Source organism: Lipotes vexillifer, unplaced genomic scaffold, assembly GCF_000442215.2.
Source record: "Lipotes vexillifer unplaced genomic scaffold, Lipotes_vexillifer_v1.1 scaffold592, whole genome shotgun sequence".
In the NCBI taxonomy this organism is placed as follows: domain Eukaryota; kingdom Metazoa; phylum Chordata; class Mammalia; order Artiodactyla; family Lipotidae; genus Lipotes; species Lipotes vexillifer.
In genome coordinates this window covers 1,393,902-1,417,961 of record NW_006782534.1, presented here as the reverse complement: position 1 = coordinate 1,417,961, position 24,060 = coordinate 1,393,902, and the positions used below count along the sequence as shown (strand labels likewise).

Genomic DNA, 24,060 nt, shown 5'->3' with positions numbered 1-24,060 from the left:
AAAAAAAAAAAAAAAAAAGACAAGAAATTGCAGGTTTTAGAATGTTACCCTAGATTTATGGCTCACAGGTTGCATTTCAAATTGAAGACATGTTATTAACTTAAAATATATGAATATGCATGAATGACAAGAAATGAAAAAATGGCTCTTGAGCCATCCTCTCGACCCCTACATCCAGAATCACTCAATCCCCCATTTTCAGTATTTGAACAAGGTTAAAATTGGTAACAAATTTGTATACTTTCATAGAAACTTTAAGAATGCACTTTCTGTGAACTATAATAACCTCCGTTCTTTTAGTACCAAAATAAAACTGTCATAACCAAATCTACTAATCTTTCAAATAAGCAGAGACTATCATGCTTATAAATACTTAAGACGGCTCTGTAGAGTTTACTGTTAAAATGAAAACACTTTATCCGACAAGAGTTTCCTAATATGAATTTTCAATCTAATAGGTCTATCCACCATTTCTGAATCCATTTATACAGTTAACCATGCAATTACTATATATGCAAATTGGGCTTAATAACTCTCTAAAAAATTCTAAAGTATATGCTAAGTTTTTCTACCTGTATTTAAACAGGTACAATAGCAAAACAGCAGGTGTAAAAAAAAAACAAAAACAATATTGCAGAGTCACCTAGATGTTTATTATTTATCCTAACTGAAAAATAGTATGCAATGGTTTTAAGTATAAAGTGCTTCCTCTCTCCAAGAAGAGCACTCAGGGACAGAGTGCTGTAAAAATACTAATATGCCACTAGATTAAGTTTACACTTAGTGCTTCAGTCACCAATTTGGAATTCTGTTAATCAGAACACCACAGACGGCAGGGGGACAACATATGAGTTAAGAACTACTGGCTTAGTTTTCTATTAGATTTTTTTTTAGCCTCTCATGCCTTACCTTGTTGATTTTGGATTCTTCTCTGAATATTTTCTAGCCCATGAAAACTGCCTCTTCAGTTATCAATGACGCTTATCTTCCTCCACCAGATTTTTACTCACATGTCTCGTCAATATTTTTGAGCCATTAATGAAAACGTCCGAATTAAATCAACTTCTCATGTTACCCTCAAAAGAATTTTTACTTGTTTCAGGAAAACAGCAAAATTTGGACCTTTTTATTTCCACAATGTTAGTAATCTCAAAGGCATTCTTTGAGATAGTTATACCTAAATAAAACCATACAGAAAAAAATTAATAGTACAATTTAGTCAATTAATGAGGTTGTACTGCTTCTAACTGAGGAAAAAGGTGTTAACATTAAACAAATTTTCTGGAAAGTAAGGGATAATCTATTGAGTAGGTTTCTCCTCTCCTCAGGAACACCCAGGATTCTACAATTATTCTACTTTAAAATAATTTAAAAAAAAAATTCAGGATGTGGGCTTCCCTGGTGGCGCAGTGGTTAAGAGTCCGCCTGCCGATGCAGGGGACACGGGTTCATGCCCTGGTCTGGGAAGATCCCATATGCCACGGAGAGGCTGGGCCCGTGAGCCATGGCCGCTGAGCCTGTGCGTCTGGAGCCTGTGCTCCGCAACGGGAGAGGCCACAACAGTGAGAGGTCTGCGTAACGCAAAAAAAACCAAACACACACAAAAAACCAAGATGTAACTAGCCACACATCTCTAACTGAATAATCAGACTATCCACCCAATGCCAACATCTTTGGAAAATAGTCAAATTTAACAGAACAGAAAAAAAAATTAGAGTGGTGTAAGCTTTCCTAAGGTATCATTAGGAAATATCACGTTTTGAGAGGTTTTAAGAAATGAGATGCTTAAGAACTAGATTAGAAATGCACATTCTTGGGCTTCCCTGGTGGCGCAGTGGTTGAAAGTCCGCCTGCCAATGCAGGGGACACGGGTTCATGCCCCGGTCCGGGAAGATCCCACATGCCGCGGAGCAGCTGGGCCCGTGAGCCATGGCCGCTGAGCCTACGCGTCCGGAGCCTGTGCTCCGCAATGGCAGAGGAAAAGAAATGCACGTTCTGATTAACAGAATAGAAAAAAAGAGTGGTTTAAGCTTTTCTAAGGTATCATTAGAAAATATCACGTTTTTGAGAGGTTTTAAGAAATGAGATGCTTAAGAACTAGATTAGAAATGCACGTTCTGAAAAAAAACTAAGCATTTTAATATTTTAAAAATACAGCATGAAGATAAAGATGAAAAATTCAAATTATAAATTGATATCTAGCAGAAAAATCCAGATGGAAAATTTTTGAAAATTTTTTAGGTAGGTTCTTAGGTTTCTAATATAGATTTTGGGTTGTCTTAGGGTATATACATTTTTATAAATAGGACTACACGTTTTGTTTTTGCGGTGTTGTGGAGCACACGCTCCGGACGCACAGGCTCAGCGGCCATGGCTCATGGGCCCAGCTGCTCCGCGGCATGTGGGATCTTCCCGGACCGGGACACGAACCTGTGTCCCCTACATTGGCAGGCGGACTCTCAACCACTGCGCCACCAGGGAAGCTGAATAGGACTTCATGTTTTAAACAAAATTATATTTTACGCCTGACATTTTTTAATATTTAGCATTTCTTCAGATGAGGCTATATGGTCTCCATTCTGATAAAAATGGGACTAGGGACTTCCCTGGTGGCGCAGTGGTTAAAAATCCTCCTGCTGGGCTTCCCTGGTGGCGCAGTGGTTGAGAGTCCGCCTGCAGATGCAGGGGACACGGGTTCGTGCCCTGGTCCGGGAAGATCCCACATGCCGCGGAGCAACTAAGCCCGTGCACCACAGCTACTGAGCCTGAGCTCTAGAGCCTGCCAGCCACAGCTACTGAGCCCGTGTGCTGCAACTACTGAAGCCCGCATGCCTAGAGCCCGTGCTCCGCAACAAGAAGCCTGTGCATCGCAGGGAAGACCCAACGCAGCCAAAAATAAAACAATAACAAAAAACGGGACTAGTATGATCTTAGGGCCTTCAGAACAATTAATTTCTTTGTTTTCAGTGGTACAAAAAAGTCAGACACTTAAATACTAACATGCTTTCTCTTAGTGAACATATGCCTACTGTAGTGGTGTGGTTTTTTTGTTTTTCTTTTAACTGGTATTGTTGTTTTTATTTATAAAGAATTATTTTTATTTGGCTGTTTGGAAAACCACTAACATTTTTCACTTTAGAAAACACTAAATAATAAACAAGATGTTATACAGTACTTTGGATAACTTCTTCCATCAGTGTAGTGAAATGCATCATTGGCACCTAAAAATGAAACTATTATTTTCCCCTTTCATCTCCAATTGTGCAGTTATACGACCAAAAAGGAAATGAATCATAAAATTCAGATTCCTGAGTCCCCTCATAAAGATTTATATTCTGCTGGTCTGGGGGAGGACTCTGGAAGCTGCTGCCTATGGGGGTTCACATAATACATATTAAGAAACATTACCTACAGAATTTCTCAAAGTGTGATACTTAGACCAACAGTATTAGAATCACCTGTGAGCTTAGTAGCAATGCAAATTCATGAGCCCTACCCAGATCTACTGAAACAGAAATTCAGGGGATGGGGCTGAGGAAACAGTGTTTTAACAAACTCAACAGGTGATTCTTCCTTCTATCACCATATTATAGCTTTTAATGATTCTTCCTTGGCTTTTGACACCCTAGGTAGGAAACGGTTATGTGCTAAGCAGTATTAGCACTGGACAGACCCCAGGTTAGTGATGGTTATTAGAACTAGCATCTTCATACCATGTTGAGGATGAGGGGTTGTCTCCTGACAGATATGATGACAATTCTAAGCATATAAAACAGGCTGTTCTGTATCTTAATAACTTGGAAGTTTCTTTCTTGAGGAGCTTAAAATTACATGCCTTCTGCTGGAGTTGAATTTGTCTAAGTTACATCTACTTGTAATGTAACTTCAATGAACACATACAGAATTCTACTTTTCTTTTAAAGTTGCCATTTACCCAAAAAAAAAAAAAGAATTTGCATCCTTACTGCAATTATACACATATAAATAAATGTTAATTCCTCTTTTTTTTTTGCTGTACGCAGGCCTCTCACTGTTGTGCCCTCTGTCGTTGCCAAGCACAGGCTCCGGACGCGCAGGCTCAGCGGCCATGGCTCACAGGCCCAGCCGCTCCACGACATGTGGGATCTTCCCGGACTGGGGCACAAACCCGTGTCCCCTGCATCAGCAGGCGGACTCTCAATCACTGCGCCACCAGGGAAGCCCAATTCCTCACCTTTTTTATCTGTACTATTTTCCTCCACTACAGGTGTTTTCTCAATGTTCTTGAATATTATAATTTTACACAGTATGTTCTAAGTTTACCTAAATGGTACTGAGTGAAATCTCATTTTGTTTTTATTTTTTCTCTCAACTCTATGTTTTAAAGTTTATCCAGTTTCAAAGATCTCACCACTGTTACTTCTATCTGCTGCACTGGCATTCCACAGTATATCACCATCATTTTTCTTATTCACTCTACCAGAGATAGATACTTAGCTAGGCTGTCTTCAAATCCCCACTACCACAAACAACACAGCTACAAAGATTGTCTATTCAGGGATCTGTGTGAAAAATTCCGCTGAGTGATGCGTCAGAGGGATTAAGCATTCCTGATTTAATTAAACACTGATATACAGCATGGTACTAGTTTGTACTCCCACCATCAGTACATAAGACTTCTCCTACAACCCTCCAAACACTTTTTATTAGCATCCTTTTAAGTTTTTGTCATTCTGTTGGCTATTAGATTGTATCTCATGCTTTAATTTTTCTGATTACTAGTGAGTTTGTGTATCTCCTCAGCTACCTGTCAGCACTTGGGCTTCCCCTTCTTTAAACTATTTACATCTTTTATTTTTTAAAAGCTTGTTTGCTTTGTTTCTGTTAATTCACAGCAGTTCTTTGTACACTGTGGGTATTATTCTCTTGTAGGTTTTAGATTTTCTAAAGCCGACATTTGACTTTTAACTTTGTATATGGTTCCTTTAACAGAAATACTTAATTTAATGCAATCAAACATTAATTTTCACACTATGTTCTGTGATCAATAAGTCACAGATATTTTCCAAAATATCTTATTAGCTTTAAAGCTTTACATTTCTTATTTGAGTCTTTAGTCCTTCTGGAGTCTTTGTATATAATGTATAAGGCAGTGATTCTGCTTTCTTTTCTCCAAATAGTTAGTACTCCTAATAAAATCTAAGCACCTATCTGCTTTAAGCAACCTGTTTTTCACTGCCGAGCAGTGCCACTTACCATACATACAGGAGTTTTTCTTAGCTCACTAGTTTATTCCAGTCTATCTGCCTTTCTTTTGCTAGTGTCATAGTGTTTTTATTACCATAGCTTTGCAGTAATTCTTACTATCTAGTAGGTAAACACTTCCCTTCCTCCTCTTTGTCAAAACTGACTTAGCTAATCCTGGATCTTTATTGGAATATGTTAATTTTAGAATGAGTTTCTGAAGTTTCTCACACACACAAACAGAGTGAAAAAAACGGTCAGGATAGAATTTTGTTTCTGTTTTTTAAAATTTATTTTATTTCTTTTTGGCTGCTATGGGTCTTCGTTGCTGCGTGCAGGCTTTCTGTAGCTGTGGCGAGCGGGGGCTACTCTTCGTTGCGGTGCGCAGGCTTCTCACTGCAGTGGCTTCTCTCGTTGAGGAGCACAGGCTCTAGGCAGTGAGGGCTTCAGTAGTTGTGGCACGTGGGCTCAGTAGCTGTGGCTCGCAGGCTCTAGAGCGCAGATTCAGTAGTTGTGGTGCACAGGCTTAGCTGCTCCGCGGCACGTGGGATCTTCCTGGATGAGAGCTCGAACCTGTGTCCCCTGCATTGGCAGGGAGATTCTTAACCACTGCACCATTAGGGAAGCCCCAGGATAGAATTCTGAATAGGAGGCACTGACATGATAAATTTAGAGAAACAGGCTAGGTTAAGCCATATAGTACACAATAATCTTTTGTCTTTAATGAAGTTAGAATTTTTTTCCATAAAGGTTTTATGCATTCCTAATTAAGTTATTTTTTGTTATGCTATTTTCTAAGTGGGTTACTAATGTTATATAGCAGGGTCAGGAATCTATGGCTCACAAGACAAATCCGTTTTTTTAAATAAAGTTTTACTGGAATGCAGCCACACGCATTTGTTTACACAGTGCTTACTGCTATATCAGTAGTTATAGTTGAGTCAGAGACGCTATGGCCCATAAAGCTAAAAATACTTATCTGGTTCTTCATAAAAAAGAATGCTGACCTATGGATATGGAAAACCCTATTAATTTTTACAAATTAATCTTGTATTAGAAAATGTTGCTGAATTCTCTTAGTTCTAGTAGTCTGCTGATTGTTTTTGGATTTTATGTTGATTGCATCGTATGTAAATAGTGAATTTTATTTCTTTGTAAAATTCTAATCTTATTTGGTTTGTGTTCAAAATTTCTCAATTAAATGTTTGCTACAGGTTTTGGGTTTACAGGCTTTAACAAGTTAGGAGAATTCCCTTTTATTCTTAGTTTTCTGAGAGTCTTTTCATACACTAGATACTGATTAAAAATTTTTTTTGTATTCTAATGAACTATCACTTGGCAATTTAGTTTATTAGCTAGGTTAGCAATTACTAAATTATTTATTTATTTACTTAAGAATCATTATTTTAAGGTTTCAAAACACAAATTCACAACCTCTTATCAGAAAATCTGAAATTCCAAAGTTTCTGAAAACTTAAAAAATTTTTCATAATTCACTTCAGGGCAATCTAACCTGAACTGAAATGATGCTATTTACACTCCTTCTTTATCTTACTTAGTGTGGATACTTACTGAATATTAATGTGCTTAACTATAAGAGTCCCCCTGGACTCTACAAAAATAGTAAAATAATAGGTGGCACATGTACCATATTACTTCTCAGAGGTTTAGAAAGTCCAAATATTGAAATACAACTAGCCCTAAGTGTTTCTGATAATCCTAAAACCCTTAAAAATATTTCCTCCCATTTGGTATGTTGCCTTTTCACTCTGATTGCTTCCTTTACTGTGCGGAAACTTTTTAGTCTGATGTAGTCCCTTTTGTCTATAATTGCTTTTGTTGCTTGTGCTTCTGGTGTCATATTCATGAAATCACTGCCTAGACCAATGTCATGAAGTTCTCCCCCTAAGATATCTTCTAGATGTACAGATTCAGGTTTGTTTTTTTTTTTAACATCTTTATTGGGAGTATAATTGCTTTACAATGGTGTGTTAGTTTCTGCTTTATAACAGGGTGAATCAGTTATACATATACATATGTCCACATATCTCTTCCCTCTTGCATCTCCCTCACTCCCACCCTCCCTATCCCACCCCCCCCATCCCACCCCTCTAGGTGGTCACAAAGCACCGAGTTGATCTCCCTGTGCTATGCAGCTGCTTCCCACTAGCTATCTGTTTTACATTTGGTAGTGTATATATGTCCATGCTACTCTCTCACTTTGTCCCAGCTTACCCTTCCCCCTCCCCGTATCAGGTTTTATTTTTAAATCTTTAAACCACGTATCTGGTAAGGGGTTAATATCCAAATATATAAGAAACTCATTACAATTCAACAGCAAAGCCCCCAAATAACCAGATTAAAAAATGGGCCTGAGACTTCTTTGAATAGACACTTCTCTAAAGAAGGCATACAGACAGGTAATAGGTATATTAAAAAGATGTTCAACATCAGAAATCATTGTGGAAATGCAAATCAAACCACAATGAGATACCACCTCACACCTGTTAGGATGCCTATTATCAAAAGAACAAAAGATAATAAGTACTAGCAAGAATGTGGGGAAATTGGAACCCTTGCATACTGTCGGTGGAAATGTAAGATGGTGCAGCTGCTATGAAAAACAGTACGGAAGTTCCTCAAAAAATTAGAAATAGAACTAGCACATGATTCAGAAATCTCATTTCTGGGTATATATCCAAAGGAAATGAAATCAGTATCTTGAAGAGACATCTGCACTCCCAAGTTCACTGCAGTATAATTTACAATAGCCCAGATAATGAAAACAACCTAAATGTCTACTGACAGATAAATGGATAAAGAAAATATGGTATATACATACAATGGAATTTTATTCAGCCTTAAAAAAGCAAGGGAATCATGCCACATGTGATAACACTGATGAACCTAAGGGACAGTATGCCTGGTAAAGTAAGCCAATCACAGACAAATACACACTGTATGATTCCACTTATATGAGGCTATGTAAACTAGTCAAACTCATAGGCACAGAGAGTAGAACGGTGGTTCCCAGGGGCTGCGGGAAGGGAGAAGTGAGGAATTACTCTTCAACAGGAATAAAGTTTGTTATACAAGATGAATAAATTCTAGAGATTTGCTGTACAACAATGTGCCTACAGTTAACAATACTGTAAGTGCACACATTTAAAACTTTGTTAACAGGGCAGATATCAAGTTATGTTTTCTTACCACAATTAAAAAAAAAGTTAAAAAGGTTTCTAATCACTCATTTACCATCAAAAGCAATTCTTATACTCCTTTATCTCTACTTGTGCTGTTATATTCTAAAACACGTATCTAAATAAATAAAATATTGCTTTCATGATTAGATTTAAATTATGTTGCTTTCACATCAGATTCATTTTCATAAAGAGCATTCTTTTAACAGACACTTTTAAAAATACCACAAAATGCTTGAAAAATATTAAACAAAATGTTTAATAGTGATTTGATTGTATTAGACAATGCACCATTACATTTATAACGTATTTATACTGTACCTTATTCTAAAAGAGATTAGAATTGGAAGGCTTTTAAATTACAGCATATTCATTTAAGTGCAAACTTAGATAACTTCTATACGAGAATAAAATATTAAAATATAAAGAAGTCATATATATTTACAATTGCAATATACAATTAGGTTCTTCTATCATTCTGGATTTTATTATCTGAAATCAAAGCTTCAACATCATGCACTGAGCCATAAAAAGTGGGAGCACTTACTTAGGAGTAGAAGGACCCCTTGGCCATGTTCCGTCTTCATTCTTCTGTTCTATCACTAACACCTGCAAATAAGACACAATAAAAGAGTGCTTTTCCTTAACCCTGAAGTTAAAATAGCTTTAGAAGATTAGCTGTATATGCTAAGAAACTAAAGTAACTCTGCGATGACTTAAAGGACACAGTAGACAAGGTGAAGAGGTATTTGCATTTTGATTCCAAAGCTGGCCAAGGGAGATAAAGAGACCTTAAATATAAGAAGTCAGCAATGACGGTCAGAAAGAAAGAAGGTAAAACACTACAAGGAAAATCATTGGTTCTATGACTTTAAGTATAAAAAACTAGATGCAATGTAAGTTCCTTGAGTTTAGGGCACACTTTCTATTTCTTTTCTATTTGTAGCTTGTAAAAGTACTGTGCAAAAAACAGATGCTGAATAAATGGTTATAGTTGTTGTTAAACATACTGATGTATGATCTCAGCCAGCTATTATTATGCAAATACTGAGGAACGGTGGCAAAGATAACCCCAAATTACAGAGTATACATAATTTGTTTGGGGCTTTGAAATTTGTCTTCATTTACATTATAAAATTATAAAATCTTTTAATATAGAAACGATAGAGCCATGTGTGTGAGAATCAGACTAAGTTCCCTACTGCAGCATGGTCAGGGTAGACAAAAAACACCTCTAATAAATGAAAAGTACAGGCTAAGGTGAGCTATACTTTATTTTAAAATATCCCAGAATCTTTTTTCATATGTTTCAGTCTAAAAAACAAGGCTTTCTTCTAGTTTTTACTAGGGGCAAGTCTGTGCAAAGAAGAACAACTAACCAAAATAATTAAGTTAACAAAAGAAATATGTGATCATCTCAACAAGTTAATATCTAAATTTCCACAGGAAAACTATAATATAGAAAACATGCCTTGAAGTAAATTCAAGGCATTAAAAATTTGCATATATTCTACATATTCAGTTTCATTAACTCTTGTTTCTTAAAATTGCAATTTTGTAACCTGTTCTGTATACTCTTAGTGATATACTTTTGAGTATATGTTTCAGGCAATTTATAAGCTGGCATTTGGATCTTAACCATGTAAAATGTAAGCCTGATTCAGAACACATATAACAATGAAACAGCAATTTAAAAAACTCATGGAATCTTGCTGTTGAAAGAGTATGTTAATTAAAATACTAAAGTTGTCTTTTAAAAGAAAAAGTTATTTCCTACATTCAAAAAACACACATGAGGGACGTCCCTGGTGGTCCAGTGGTTAAGACTCTGCACCCCCAGTGCAGGGGGCACGGGTTCAATCCCTGGTCAGGGAACTAAGATTCCTGCATGCCACATGGTGTGGCTAAAAAAACAAACAAAAAAACACACACACATGAAGTACATGTAACATATAATGAATAAGTGCACTGTATACCTGCCATCCTGATCCCTCCCTGATCATATTTCTCTCCTTACCTACCACAGACAATTAACCATTATGCTCAACTGGCATCATTCTGATATATATTTACATATTTTTACATATTTATAAAATTGAATGTAGTGAGTAGTTTTTAACTTCTGAAGAAAGGTTTTACTTTGCTACAACTTATAACTCTACAGACATCTACACAGAAATTATTATAAAAAAACACATATACATACATACAAACTTTGTCTCTAGGAGGACTTGAATCAGTTATAAAACAAAAGATTTTACCTACAGAAAATTTCAAAGTTATGCATTTAATATCATTGTTTATGGCTTGTTTAGGTCTTAAAGCTAAAGAATCAAGTAAATATTTAAAGTTCAACTGTAACCTTTAATTCCTAGCAGTATTTGTACTTTAAATTCTTTTTGTCTTTTTTATCTTCCCGGACCGGAGCACGAACCCATGTCCCCTGCATCGGCAGGCGGACTCTCAACCACTGTGCCACCAGGGAAGCCCCAAATTCTTTTTGTCTTTACAGTCACAGATATTAATGTTGAATGCCACCAGAAATGTTAAAACTCAGTTGTTTATTCAAATGTATCATTTTCTGAATAAAATTTTGCTCATGGTTAAAACTTTAACTCAAAATGAAATTATTTTTTAAAAGATTTTAAGATTTAATTAAATTGAACACACACATACAAGGGAGAGAGATAAAGACCACCCATTTTGGGAGATAAACTCTTCAATAATGTATCTTCAAAGACCACCCATTTTGGGAGATAAACTCTTCAATAATGTATCTTTGTTTCACTTTCTAATGAGGATACTTTTGATTTCAGTAACAAAACAAAAAAAACCAAACTTCTTTTAAGTCTAAGATAGTGTTTAGTTCATTTATCATCAGTCAGAAAATAACTGGTACAAAACCTAGAAAATTTAATCCATGTTCTTTGAACCATTCCTATTTCAAAAGATCAAATGTCCCTAAAGATATAAGAATAATATATTTAATAAGATAATTAATCTTATTAAAATAATTTATTCTGTCATCTTCATTCTGATAAATGCATTCCTATCAAGAATAACAAATTAAATTCTCTAAGCCTTGGTTTTCTAATGTACATGATGAGTAGAATAGCCATTACTCAGAATCAATTAGTGAAAAGATTTAAAGAAATAATCCTATGTTTTTTAAATTGTACTCCTGGAGCTACCTCAAGGCCTGATGGATGGTAACCAAGGAGAGAAGTGTATGTCTATTTGGAAGACAGAAAGAGGAAGTTGGCTGGCTAAGGAGGGGAGTGTTGACTAACCAGTAGAGTTCCAAATGTCTCACACTCAGCTTCAACTGTGGCCTCTCCTGTTGCAGAGCACAGGCTCCGGACGCACAGGCTCAGCGGCCATGGCTCACGGGCCCAGCCCCCCCGCGGCATGTGGGATCTTCCCGGACTGGGGCACGAACCCGTGTGCCCTGCATCGGCAGGTGGACTCTCAACCACTGTGCCACCAGGGAAGCCCTGGGTAACTCCTTTTAATTGTAATACATATTATTAGATTTCATAAGATTTCACGTAAGAATATAATGGCTAAAATAAGTCTGAAAATCACTGTTTTATAGCAGAGTACAATACTTCATATATAGTAGGCATTTGCTAAAAAATTAATTTCCTTCTGTTCCTCTGAGTTTTTTTAATGACTTACATCATATATCAGTACCAATTTTAAATAAAACAGAACAAAACAAAACAAAAAACTTCCATATACTAGAGTGGCAGGCTCTGGGTTAGGTACTAAAATAAAAATAAATAGGACACAAAGTCCAACTAAAAAAAGGACCTCACAGTCTAGTTGGGGAGCTTAATATATACATAACTTAATGAATGATACAAGACACATATGTAAATCACTATGGAAGTTAAGGGAGAAATTTCTTCTCCAAAGTAAAACAAATCCTATACCTCAACTAGATACTGAGATAAATAGATCAGGAAAGGCCAAGAAATGATGTGCAAAGTTTGAATTGGAATTTGAAGGATGAATAATCTGATCTGGTTAGATTATATGAAAGGATGGGATGCTTAATTTCAATATTTGGATGTTTAAAAGGACTTTTTCTGGATGAATGCAGGGACGGGGAGAATGGTACAACAGGCAGATGGAACAACATATATGAAAGCACAGGAGTATGGAAAAGCATAGCAGGCTTAGGGAACTATAAGTAGTTCAGTTTGGTATTATTAGAGTGCAAATCCAAAGGCAAGGATAATCGAAAGATGCTGGAAGACTAGGCAAAAGGATAAACCATGACTTGCATGCTGCATTAAGGTGACTAGACTTTATTCCACAATTGTTAAGGAGCCAGGAAAGGTTTATGAAAAGGAAATAATAAGGTTTACATTTTAGAAAGAGTATTCTGACAAAAATACGGAAGACTGAGAACGAACATGCAAAAGACTGGAAGCAGAGGGATTTGTTAAGAGATTATGGAAAGATAAGGGGTGAGAATGGGATACAAAGATGAATTAAAGAGATTTTTAGAAGGTGGAATCAGTAGAACTTGCTGATTGTGTCTAAAAGTCTTCATTTCTCAACACATTCATTTCTTTAGATTCTGTCATAAAGAAAGACCAAATTGGGGGTTGATGCCTTCTAGCGGGGGTTGGCAAACTAAGTTCACTTAGCTCACTGACTGCTTTTGTAAATAAAAATATCCATATTTTTACATATTGTTTATGGCTATTTTCTTGCTACTACAATGGCAAAGTTGTAGTCGTGACAGAGACCTTACAGACTACTGAGCCAAAAATATTTATTTGATCCTTTACAAAAAGTTTGCTGACCCCTTATTAGCTATTTTTCAATGGAAAATAATTTCTTTTTAAAAAGTAGGTTATTCTCAAGCTCAAGGAGAGAAGCAGAAGTTATATTTAGTGACCAGCAGGGATACAGAAGAGTTAGAAAGAGGAAACCAGAAACAGTAGAATCCATTATAGATTGTCAGGATAGCCATAAAGTTTGTGACTCCCAAAAACTTCATGTATAGTATGCTTAAAATAAACAGTATTGCTAAAAAATACCTGTCCTTGGTATAAACCAGCATCCTGAATGGTGCTGTCTGGTTTATTCAGTGGTTCAAATGTATTACTCATGTATTTGTTCCACAATCTGGTCTCCTTTTCATCTGGAATATTGAAGATTTTTCTTATTTCCTTTTCAATTGTATCTAGATTTAAGGAGGAAAGATAAGTAAATATAATATTTAAAAATATACCACAGAGAGTTAAGTGCTCACTAACATAAAAATCCTAAATTTAAATTACTGATATAATAGCAAGAATAGATGAACAAATATGTAGGAAATACATAAAAACAATAAAGAAAAATTTTAAGACCAGGTATACTTTTTAGGAACAAAATGGTAATTATAACTCAGATGATTACTTTGGGAAATTAAGACCTCAAAAGGTAAGAGTTCAATCATATAACACTAAAATATAATTTATGTTATACAGGATGAACTTTAACTTTTTACACATTATAAAATCAAAATATTTTCTAATGATATGTTGGAGTTAGAAATTAAAGTATGACTCAGAGATGCCACAGATAAAAAATATTTTAAGTTATAACCAATTTAAGAATAATTTATATTAAGTTGAACACAATTTACAGTTTAAATAGCTAACTAAAATTAAATAGAATATAGGGACACAAAGAAAAGTGCCTTCTTTGAAGAGAGATCTGAATTGGTCAAAATTTCTTGTTTCCAAGGTAAAGCCATATATTTTCTTTATTTCTAAACCAGTTATCTGAACGGAAGAAGTCTTTTTTTAAAAAAACTGGAGCAGCTTAATCTGCTGTAAAATAAGATATACGAGTGTCTACATGTTTGAGAATAATTAAGTTTCGGTACCATGTTTAGATGAATCTTTTAAAGTACATAAACATTAGAAAGAGATATTAGAAAATACTACTATATCTATCAAATTCTGATCAATAACTTACCTAACTTAGACTCAAGAAAATTACACTTAATATATTTTATGACATATGAAGAAATATGAAATACTTCTAAATTTTAGAATACTTGATTAATTTTGTAAAAAACATTATTTGTAAAATACTAAACCTAAAAATACATGTTCTCTTAAAAAATATAAAAACCCATATCTATCCTACATAATTAAACTTAGTCCAATAACACTGTTTATGTTCTACTTAGCAGCTAATGTTCTTTAATAGTCTTATAGTCAATGACAGTTTGATTAAGGCATTAAATAAGTAGTATTGTGTATTTCAAAACTTAATGCAAACTAGCCAGAACATTTAAAAAATTACATTAAAGAAATATAAATATACTGTAAGTACTGCTTTCTATTTTGGCGGCATTAATTTTTTTTTATTGAAGTGTAAATGTATACGGAAAAATGCACAAATTGTCAGTATATAATGATAAATTTCCATAGTGGATACACCCGTGTAAAGCAGTACCCAGATCAAGAAACAGAAAATAACATAGGAAGGACAACAGAGGAAGAAGCCGAGGAAGGGAGGTCATTTTAGTCTTTCTACAAAAATGAATACTTCTTTCCTGATTGAAGAAATAAATCTTGCTCATTCCAAAAATTCAGAAAATACAAGTACAAATAAAATGTCCACCTAGAGATAACCACTGTTAACATTCTGATACTTCTTCCAGGCATTTTTTTCTATTAATACATACATATTTATATACATAATATAATATATACCAACACATATGGAAATGCCCCCTTTATTGAGTTTTGAAAAGGATAATGCAAAGACCCTGAGATGGGAATGTATTTGGCATGTTTTAGAAGAGAACGGTGCACCAATGTGGCTGAAGTGGAATGAGCAAGGTGGAAATAAGACCATAAAGGTACTCATGTAGGATCATACAGAATTGAGGCAGTTATGCAAGTATTCTATTTTATCTGATTAAGAAGGGAAGTCATTTAGGAGTTTTGAGCAGAGAACTGGTATGATCCAACTGACACTTCAAATGTTCACTTTTGCTGCTGGTGAAAACAAACTGCAGGATGTCAAGGGTGAGAGACTAGGCTACTGCAGAAATCCAAACCAAGGTGGTAACAGTGGAAGCAATGTTAAGTGGTCAGACTGGGAATAGATTCTGAAGGCACTGCTTAGAAGACACATTGCTAAATTATATGCAGGGTGAGAAATACAAGAGAATCAGAATGATACCAAGGGTTTTGGCCTGAGCAATCAGAAGAGTGCAAGTGACGATTACTCAGATGAGGAAAAATGACAGAGTAGTAGGTTTTAGGGGGAAGGGAGAGAGTTTAGTTTCATATATGTTATCTTTAGATTCTCATCAGACACATGTGAAGATATGGAATGGTTGAAACTGGAATTCAGGGAGAGTCTGGGTAGAAGATATAAGACATCAATATACAGAAAAGTATTTAAAGCCAGGGGACTAGAGGAAGTCATCAAGGAAAAGAAAGAAGATCCAAGGACTGAGCATATCACACTGATGTTCTGAGATCAGAAATATGAAGAGGATGTTACAAAGGACTCTGAGAAGATACAGCCAGTGAGAACTTGTGCCCTGGCAGCCATGTGAAGAGAAAATATTTCTAGATGGAAAAGTCAGTAAGTATGTTAATTTTTGCTGGCACATTAAGAAATGGAAGACTTCGACCACTAGATGTATCAATGAAGAAGTAATTAGAGACCATCACAGAAGCAGAACCAAGGAAGTGGTTGGTCTGATTTAGTGGGTTCAAGAGAGAACGGGAGCAGAGGAAGTGGTAGCCAGAAAGCAGTTTGCTTAAACTGAAATTTGGCAAGTGCAGTTGTAGATAATGACAGTCTAGGGTATATCTATGGGAACTGGTGGTAGAGGCTGGACGCAGATCAAGATCACTGGAGTTGAGAATGTCAAGGTATTGAGAACATGTGTATATTTTTCTGTATATTAATCCGACTCTATCAGGCAGTTAATGAAAAGCATAAAGAGATAAAAAAATATTAACACAGATAACAGAAATAAAATTATTGTGACAAACATTTCTAGTAGGAACATTTAATAAGAAAGTTAAGCAGTTCTATTAATAAATTTTATAAACATAAAGCATTTTTCAAATTTTATAATAAAATTATTTTTCAGAGGTATCTTTAAAGAAAAACTAAAAACAAGTTTTATCTTTCTTATTGACACATGTTCAATACCCAAATATATCAATTTAGTGAGAAAAATATTAAAAAGGCAAAGTATTTTGGCTCTGAACATGGTAAATTATTTAGATCCTACCTATGGCTACTATCCTTTTTATTATAAATCAATGTAGGCATTAGTAGCTAAAATGGAACATTTTATTAATTTGGTAAAAACAGAAAACAGGTACTTATATTTCTTAATTCCATTTACAGAATTTGTATACTGTATTTCATGTAAATAGCTATTTTGATCCTTTTTAATCAAGATGAAAAAACACACAGGGAAAAATATACATCTAGTATTTCCTTTCTTATCAAATTCTTTGTTTCAAAACCCACTTCCTAAAGAAACACAAAATCAACCCAATTAACATTTGCACAGATTGTATAAGGCAGCAAATTAAGAAGTGAGACTCTGGTATAAGAGGCCGTGTTAAGGAGTTAAAATACTGGCTCTATCACTTGATACCAGGGTAAACCTATGTAGGTTACTTAACCTTTCTTAGCCTAGGCTTTATCACCTTTAAGATAAGGGTACAGTAATGTTGAGGCTTAAATAAGAAATTTCCTGTAAAGTGCCTAAAGCATAGTAAGTATTCAATAACTGCTAACTATTATAACCATAACAATGAAGTTTCTAAAATTCCTGACTTGATTAATTTTTGCAAAAATTTTTGCTTAGAAAGCAAACTTGCTCTAATATAGATTTTCAAACTTTTAAAACTACAGTAAGGAACTGTGACCCACTATACACATATATGTTGATATTTTCTATTCTGGTATTTTCCATTCCATTCTCTTTACTCCACAAACTGCTTAATGACCACGAAAGTATAGACAACACAGTTTGAAAAAACTGTTCTAATAAGAAATGTTAGCTATATGAAAAAATTTATTCATATACAATTTTAAGGCATATAGCCAATGTATGTAGCATTTCAAAGTATTAGTAAATTTAAGCTATGCTATTAACATCTATGTAAATCATAAACTTTTTGAAGCAGAGATTCTTTACAAATCATCTCCTTGATAATTCTTACCTAGTACATAATGTAAAAACTCCAAAATGCTTGTTTTGAGTTCAGAAATTAAACCTTAGATCTTCATATAATGAGTTTTAAAATATTTTTCAGTGAACTAATGTTCTAAAATAAGTTTCTTATTGTCTCATATAACTTTTACATATATATATATATATATAAAATTTTCCTATAGAAATGAGGTAAGAAACAAAGAAACTTTAATACCAAACTTTATACCAAACTTTAAAATAACTAGAAAACATTATCTTCATCAAGCATTTAAGAGGTAGCTTATTTATATTCCAATTGGCTGAACATTTCAGAAGTTAGTCTCTGAATTAATTTTAATAGGTCATCTTTGTTGGACAGACTTACAGATTCTTAAAGATTCTTATTGTGTACATATGTTTAATATCATGATTAATGTAATTTTATACATTTAAAACTTTCAGTTCTTAGGATATAGAAATGTTTTATTTTCCTGAATATGTTCCAAAAATCTAGAACTGAAAAAGCTAAGTACTTTATCCATAATAATACTTTATACATAATAATGTAATAAAATGACATTTATATGGAGTTCCTGACATTTTAAGCATTCATTTTAGAAAGATGACTGTGTGAGTTTATTGAAATTGCATCTCAACTTACAAATGTTCTAGGTAAATAAAGAGAGGGAAAATAAAAAATCCATACATAATGTCTGGCAAAAACATTAGGATTAACCAAGCATTAGAAATTGAAGAATGGTACTATTTCATGAAAATTATGAGTTAAAAGCATTTTCCTGCAGTGAAATGGCTATGTGGTGAAAGTCAAATGTACTTAAGAAATTCAGAAATATTTTTATTTACTTTTAATAAAGTGTACTTAATGACTGGTTCCAACAAGAAAAGCTATAGGTGCTATAATTCATAAATTTTCTAATGTTTCTAAGTTCTACATTAAGTGTTATGTCCTTCTCCAGTGTCCATTTGCACTTTCCAACAAGATCAATGTTACTGCCATTAATCTTCTGTTCCAAAAACTTTATTTGAAAATAACAACCTTTTATAGTTTTTGAGTTGTGTCTTATCAAAAAGTACTGCAATTCTGCTATTAAATGCATAATCATTTATTTAAAAAACATTTTATTCAATATATTCTTTTTTTAAATTGAAGTATAATTGACACACAACATTCTATTAGTTCTGGGTGTATGACAGAATGGTTCAACATTTGTATACATCACTAAGTGATCACCACAGTAAGTGACCATCTGTCACCATACAAAGTTAGAAAAACTTTTTCCTTGTGATGAGAACTTTTAAGATTTACTTTCTTAGCAACTTTCAAATTTGCAATTCAATATTATTGACCGTAGTCACCATGCTGTACATTATATCCTCATGACTTACTGCAAGTTTATACCTCTTAATCCCCTTCACCCTATTTCACCCAACCCCCAAGCCCCTCCCATCTGGCAGCCACCAATCTGTTCTCTGAATCTATGAGTTTTATTTTGTTATTCAATACATTCTTGATCTTAAATTAACATGTGGCTTTTAAACAGAATTATAAATTTACATGTATTTAAATATACATTTATATGTGTAGATATGTAAATATATAAAGATATATAAATACATAGAAGGAGTTAGGCACACTTATATTTGATATATAATTCTGTAACCTACTCATTATTAAAAAAAAAAATCAATGAGTCATGTTAATGCTAAGCCCGCTGCTGTAAGCTACTTAATTTTGTATTTATAGAGTCCAAAGAATAAACTGTGAGAAAAAAGAAAATAAACAGTCATTTTTCATGCTAAGAATGGTAAATTATTATTATTATTATTGATATATATATTACATTACCTGACAAAGTTTTACCTAAGCCAAGTTTTTATTTAAAGTTCTACTTCAATTTATAGTCATGTTACAAACATGATACATATTTTCAAATGCTAAATTAAAACAATTATTTGGTTTTTTTAAAAAAAGTAAAATGGCACAAATATTAAACTCATTTAATAATGTAAAGTAGACCTAAAAATGATAAATAATTCAACTCTAAGATAAGACATATTGTATGATGCTTGGAAATCTGTAATGTCTAAGGATAAACCCTTAAAATGGTTATCATCTTAGTAGCATATAACAATAGAATTTTAAATAAATTTCTAATAGCAATGGTTTAACAAAGAAACAGGATCTTGCATTACCTATTGTGTCAGCTTTGCTAAATCTTCGAGTTACAACATTGTTCATGTTTCCATTTTCACAGAGCTTCAATTCTGTGAGATATACTTCTACTTTGCAGTGCTTTACAAACATACCCTGTTCAACCACCTAAAAAAACAAAACAAATTGGTATCAGCTATAGCTTGATGTATTTCACTGTTTTGAATAAGAATACATTTCTCTAAAGAGGCTTTAGAAAAAAACTACAGATCTCCAGTGAGAAACTAGTAACTATTAAAACCCATCAGTATAAAATAATAGATATTGGATAGCTGAAAAAGAAAGGAACATTTTTGGAAATTTTAATATTTAACAGAATATGAATAATCATGACACAAACATTAACAGACAGTTTAGAAAGGCATTCTACTACTCTATGAAGATACTTTGGTATACTATAAATAATGAATACATTTAGTATTTATGATGAGAAAGTGAATGTAAAGTGTAAATACAGCTCTGATTAAAGATACAGACATACTTTCAGCTTTTAGTACTTGATCTCAAGCAGAAAACCTTTAAAAATTGTAAGTTTTATACAATTTCAGTTAGCAACAGCTATAGTATCACTCTACATGTTAAAATAAATCTTTTAAAACAATAACTACAAATTACTGTTGCCAAAATATCCAGCTATGCCCTGTAACTGATATGTTAGTTTTCCATCCTAAGATGACTTTGTTTGACCTTTAAATACATACTCAGTAATTCTATGCAACAAATGAAAAAAAAAAAAAGCTGTTAAACATGCAAGCAATAAGGCAGAAAAAGAGAAAATATGTATATATTAGGTTCACCTTATTAATAAGTATATTTCCTTTTGATCTTCTAAAGGTTAACTGTAGGATTTCAGCCATGAACACTGTTTCTAAAAATAGTAATCGGCCTGATATGTGATACATTAGACAAATATGGCAAAAGGGAGGCTCCAAATGACTGTTGTACTCACACGCTTTGCATCAATTCAATAAGGGACTCATAAATATGTCTTTCACTTGCAGGGAATTGTTTTAGCTCAAAAAGTTCAAATGCAGTTTGTCTAGTATTTAAATATCCAATCCAATTCTAATTTTTATGATACTTTGTCACATATATTCTCCTAATTATACTTGTTACATTCACGTTTCTAAAACAACCAACAGCATGCACTTCCCGTGTTAACTTAACCCATTTTACAAACTAATATACAACTGTTTAACCCTGAACTAATTAAATTTGTTTTATACTTTATTTGAAGGATTTTGCTTTATGCTTATTTGAAGTTACGAAGGAAGCAAAGGATATTACATCATTTCTAAGATCACTTGAAGCTGTAAAGCTAGGAATCAAATATTCTTATTAATCAGAAATTTCTGCTCTGGGAGTCAATATGTGAGTAAGAATCCTAAAATAATATTATATCAAGTTAGTTACTAATCATCGGTAGGTTGCCAAAACTGAGGTACCTACAGGTCTCATTTTATTGGCTGGGGGGAGGCGGGGGGAATGACTAACTAACAATACAGCAGGTAATGGGATAAAGAAACAGGATAAAATAACAAAAAATAAAATCCCTCATTATGATTTATATTGAGGTATATATTTTCTAAGTAAGCATAGTTTTTAAAAAATGAGAATCTTCATAAAACTAATAGATATTTTCCTAGAAAGAATCTGGTGATTTAACTGTCAGAAACTCACTGTCAACAATGAAAACAAAACATCAGTTCACTATTTCACTATCGTATGTAAGACAGATAACCAACAAGGACCTAAAACAAGGGCACTCTACTCAATATTCTGTGATAACCTATATGATAAAAGAATCTAATAAAGAATGGATATATGTATAGGTATAACTGAATCACTTTAATGTACACCCGAAACTAACACAACACTGTAAATCAACTATACTCCAATAAAATTTAAAAAAAATCAAGATTATTTCAAAACCCATTCTTTACTGGGATTCAGAATATTTCTCATTTTTCTTCTTTTCTCCAACAGTATCTTACATTGCTAAAACCCTCATTAACATTACTCAGAATACTACTACTGTATTTATAAGATATTTTACTGTTTCCAAAAGTAGTGTATTAAAAAGCAGTTCTTTTAAGGAATATATGAGTTTGTTCTCAAACAATTTTTATTTGAAAGAACCAGACTGTATGAATGATTAAAGCTTGAATACAACAGCATCACAGCAGAGAAAAATAATTATCATATTTATGTATGTGTCATAATCATATGTATATTACTTGTTCATATGTAGCAACTCCTTTATATTTGTTTATATAAAGTATCCTACCTTCATTAAAAATGTTTGTGTTGAAATTAATCATTTAAAATGATGGCTATTAAGACTGTAATAGGAAGAAACAGGCTTAGAAAAAACAGGATACAAAGTTTTACCTAGTTATTATAACCGTTAAGATATACACGTGAAATAAGACAGGAAGGTGAATATTCAGAAATCACAGTTATGTTTCAGAATTAGAGGTGATAGCTAAAGTGTTTTTTTCCTAAGTGAATTATAATGTTGAAATCTGTGCTTGGATTCTATTAATTCATGGCCACAATGAAGGTCAAGTTTTTTTTACTTAGTTAGGGAAATATGTTTATGCTAAATAAAAATAAATATAATTTCCATTTGTTCATTTTGCTGTGAATATTAGAGAGCATTTTGACTAAAGCTATGAAATATACCTGATAAACCTAACATAGTCTACTCTTTGTATTGGCATATGACTGCTCCCCCCTTGGAAACAGAAAGTAATTTCTAAAGAAATCTAGTATTTTAAATCAATTTGATAACACTGGGCCTAAAAGACACATTTACTATTTTTGAGGAGTTAGCTACATTCACTTTGGCAGCACTTACTGAGCATCTATGCTTAGCGCTAGAAATACACAGGTGAATTAGACCCAGTCCCTGGAATCAGGATGAGAACACCCAGTGGTAAAGACAGAGAGACTAGTAGAGAAGTATAACACAACTATGAAATCACAGGTGTTAACGTATAACAAACAAATCCTACTTGTGATATTCTATACAAATATTTCAAGATATATTTCTTCAGAAACAAGGACTCAAACATAACCATAAAAACATTATCACACCTAAAATATTAAAACTAATCCCTTAATATATTTTGAATATTCATTACATTAAAATTAAATTAATGAAAATCATTTTTAATATAGATCCAAATAAAGCCCATACACTGCAAATGACTGATAAGTCTCAAGTGTCTTTTTTTTAAGTGTCTTTTAACTGAAAATTCACCATCAATCTTTTTATTCTTGCAATTTTTAGTAAGACTACTTCATAGGGACTGTGAGATATATTCTAAACAAGATGCAAATAATATCTAGTTGCCCCTCTTTTTATGATGTTGGTAGACATTAATTAACCAGCACCTAGATCAGGAGTGGGCTAACTATGATCCATAGGCTAAATCTCGCTCATCATCTATTTTTGTAAATAACATTTTACTGGAACACAGTTATTCCCATTCATTTACGTGTCACCTATGGCTGTTTTTGCACCCAAAACAGCAGAGATGAGTAGTTCCACAGTGACCATTTTGGCCCACAAAGCTGAAAATATTTGCTACCTGGCTTTTTACAGAAAAAGTTTGGTGACTCCCTAACCATCGACTCATTAGGTCTTCTTTAATTTTGCTCAGTAATGTTTCATAATTTTCATTGTAGAGAAGTAATTTTGTAAGGTTTATTTCTATGTACTTTGATCTGTTGTAAACATTATTTTAAAATTCAGCTTTATTTGTTGCTGATAAATAACTGGTTTTTCTATATTTACCTTATATCCAACCACCTTGTGAAACTTAATTATTGATTTTAATGGTTTGTTAGTACAACTTTTGGAATTTTCAGCATATAAAATCATGTCTTCTAGAACATTATAATTTTATTTCTTTATTTTCAATCCTTATTCTTTGAGTTATTTTCCCTGCATTACCACACTGGCTAAGACCTCTAATATAGTTATCCTTGTCTTGTCCCTGATCAGAGAGGAAGAGCTTTGAATATTTTACCAATATGTCTGAAATAGGTTTCTATTTCTAGCTTTTCTTAAAAAAATCATACATAGAGATTGAGTTTTATCAAATGCTTTTCCACATCTACTGAGATGGTTTTACTCAGATAATAATTACTCAGATAATACTTTACTCAGATAATAAAAAAATTATAATAAGTGATTTTCAAAG

General features: G+C 33.4%; 1 protein-coding gene across 1 annotated transcript in view; it reads right to left on the bottom strand.

Annotated features, from left to right (window-relative positions):
• Positions 1–24,060, bottom strand: part of LOC103085419 (ubiquitin carboxyl-terminal hydrolase 15-like) — a 70,156-nt gene that overhangs the window by 3,865 nt on the left and 42,231 nt on the right. Inside the window, exons 4-6 of the mRNA XM_007455309.1 lie at positions 19,831–19,957; positions 13,478–13,623; positions 8,971–9,032 (exon numbers count right to left, since the gene is read on the bottom strand). Coding sequence (XP_007455371.1) covers positions 8,971–9,032; positions 13,478–13,623; positions 19,831–19,957 — 335 coding nt within the window. The remainder of the gene's footprint in view (positions 1–8,970; positions 9,033–13,477; positions 13,624–19,830; positions 19,958–24,060) is intronic.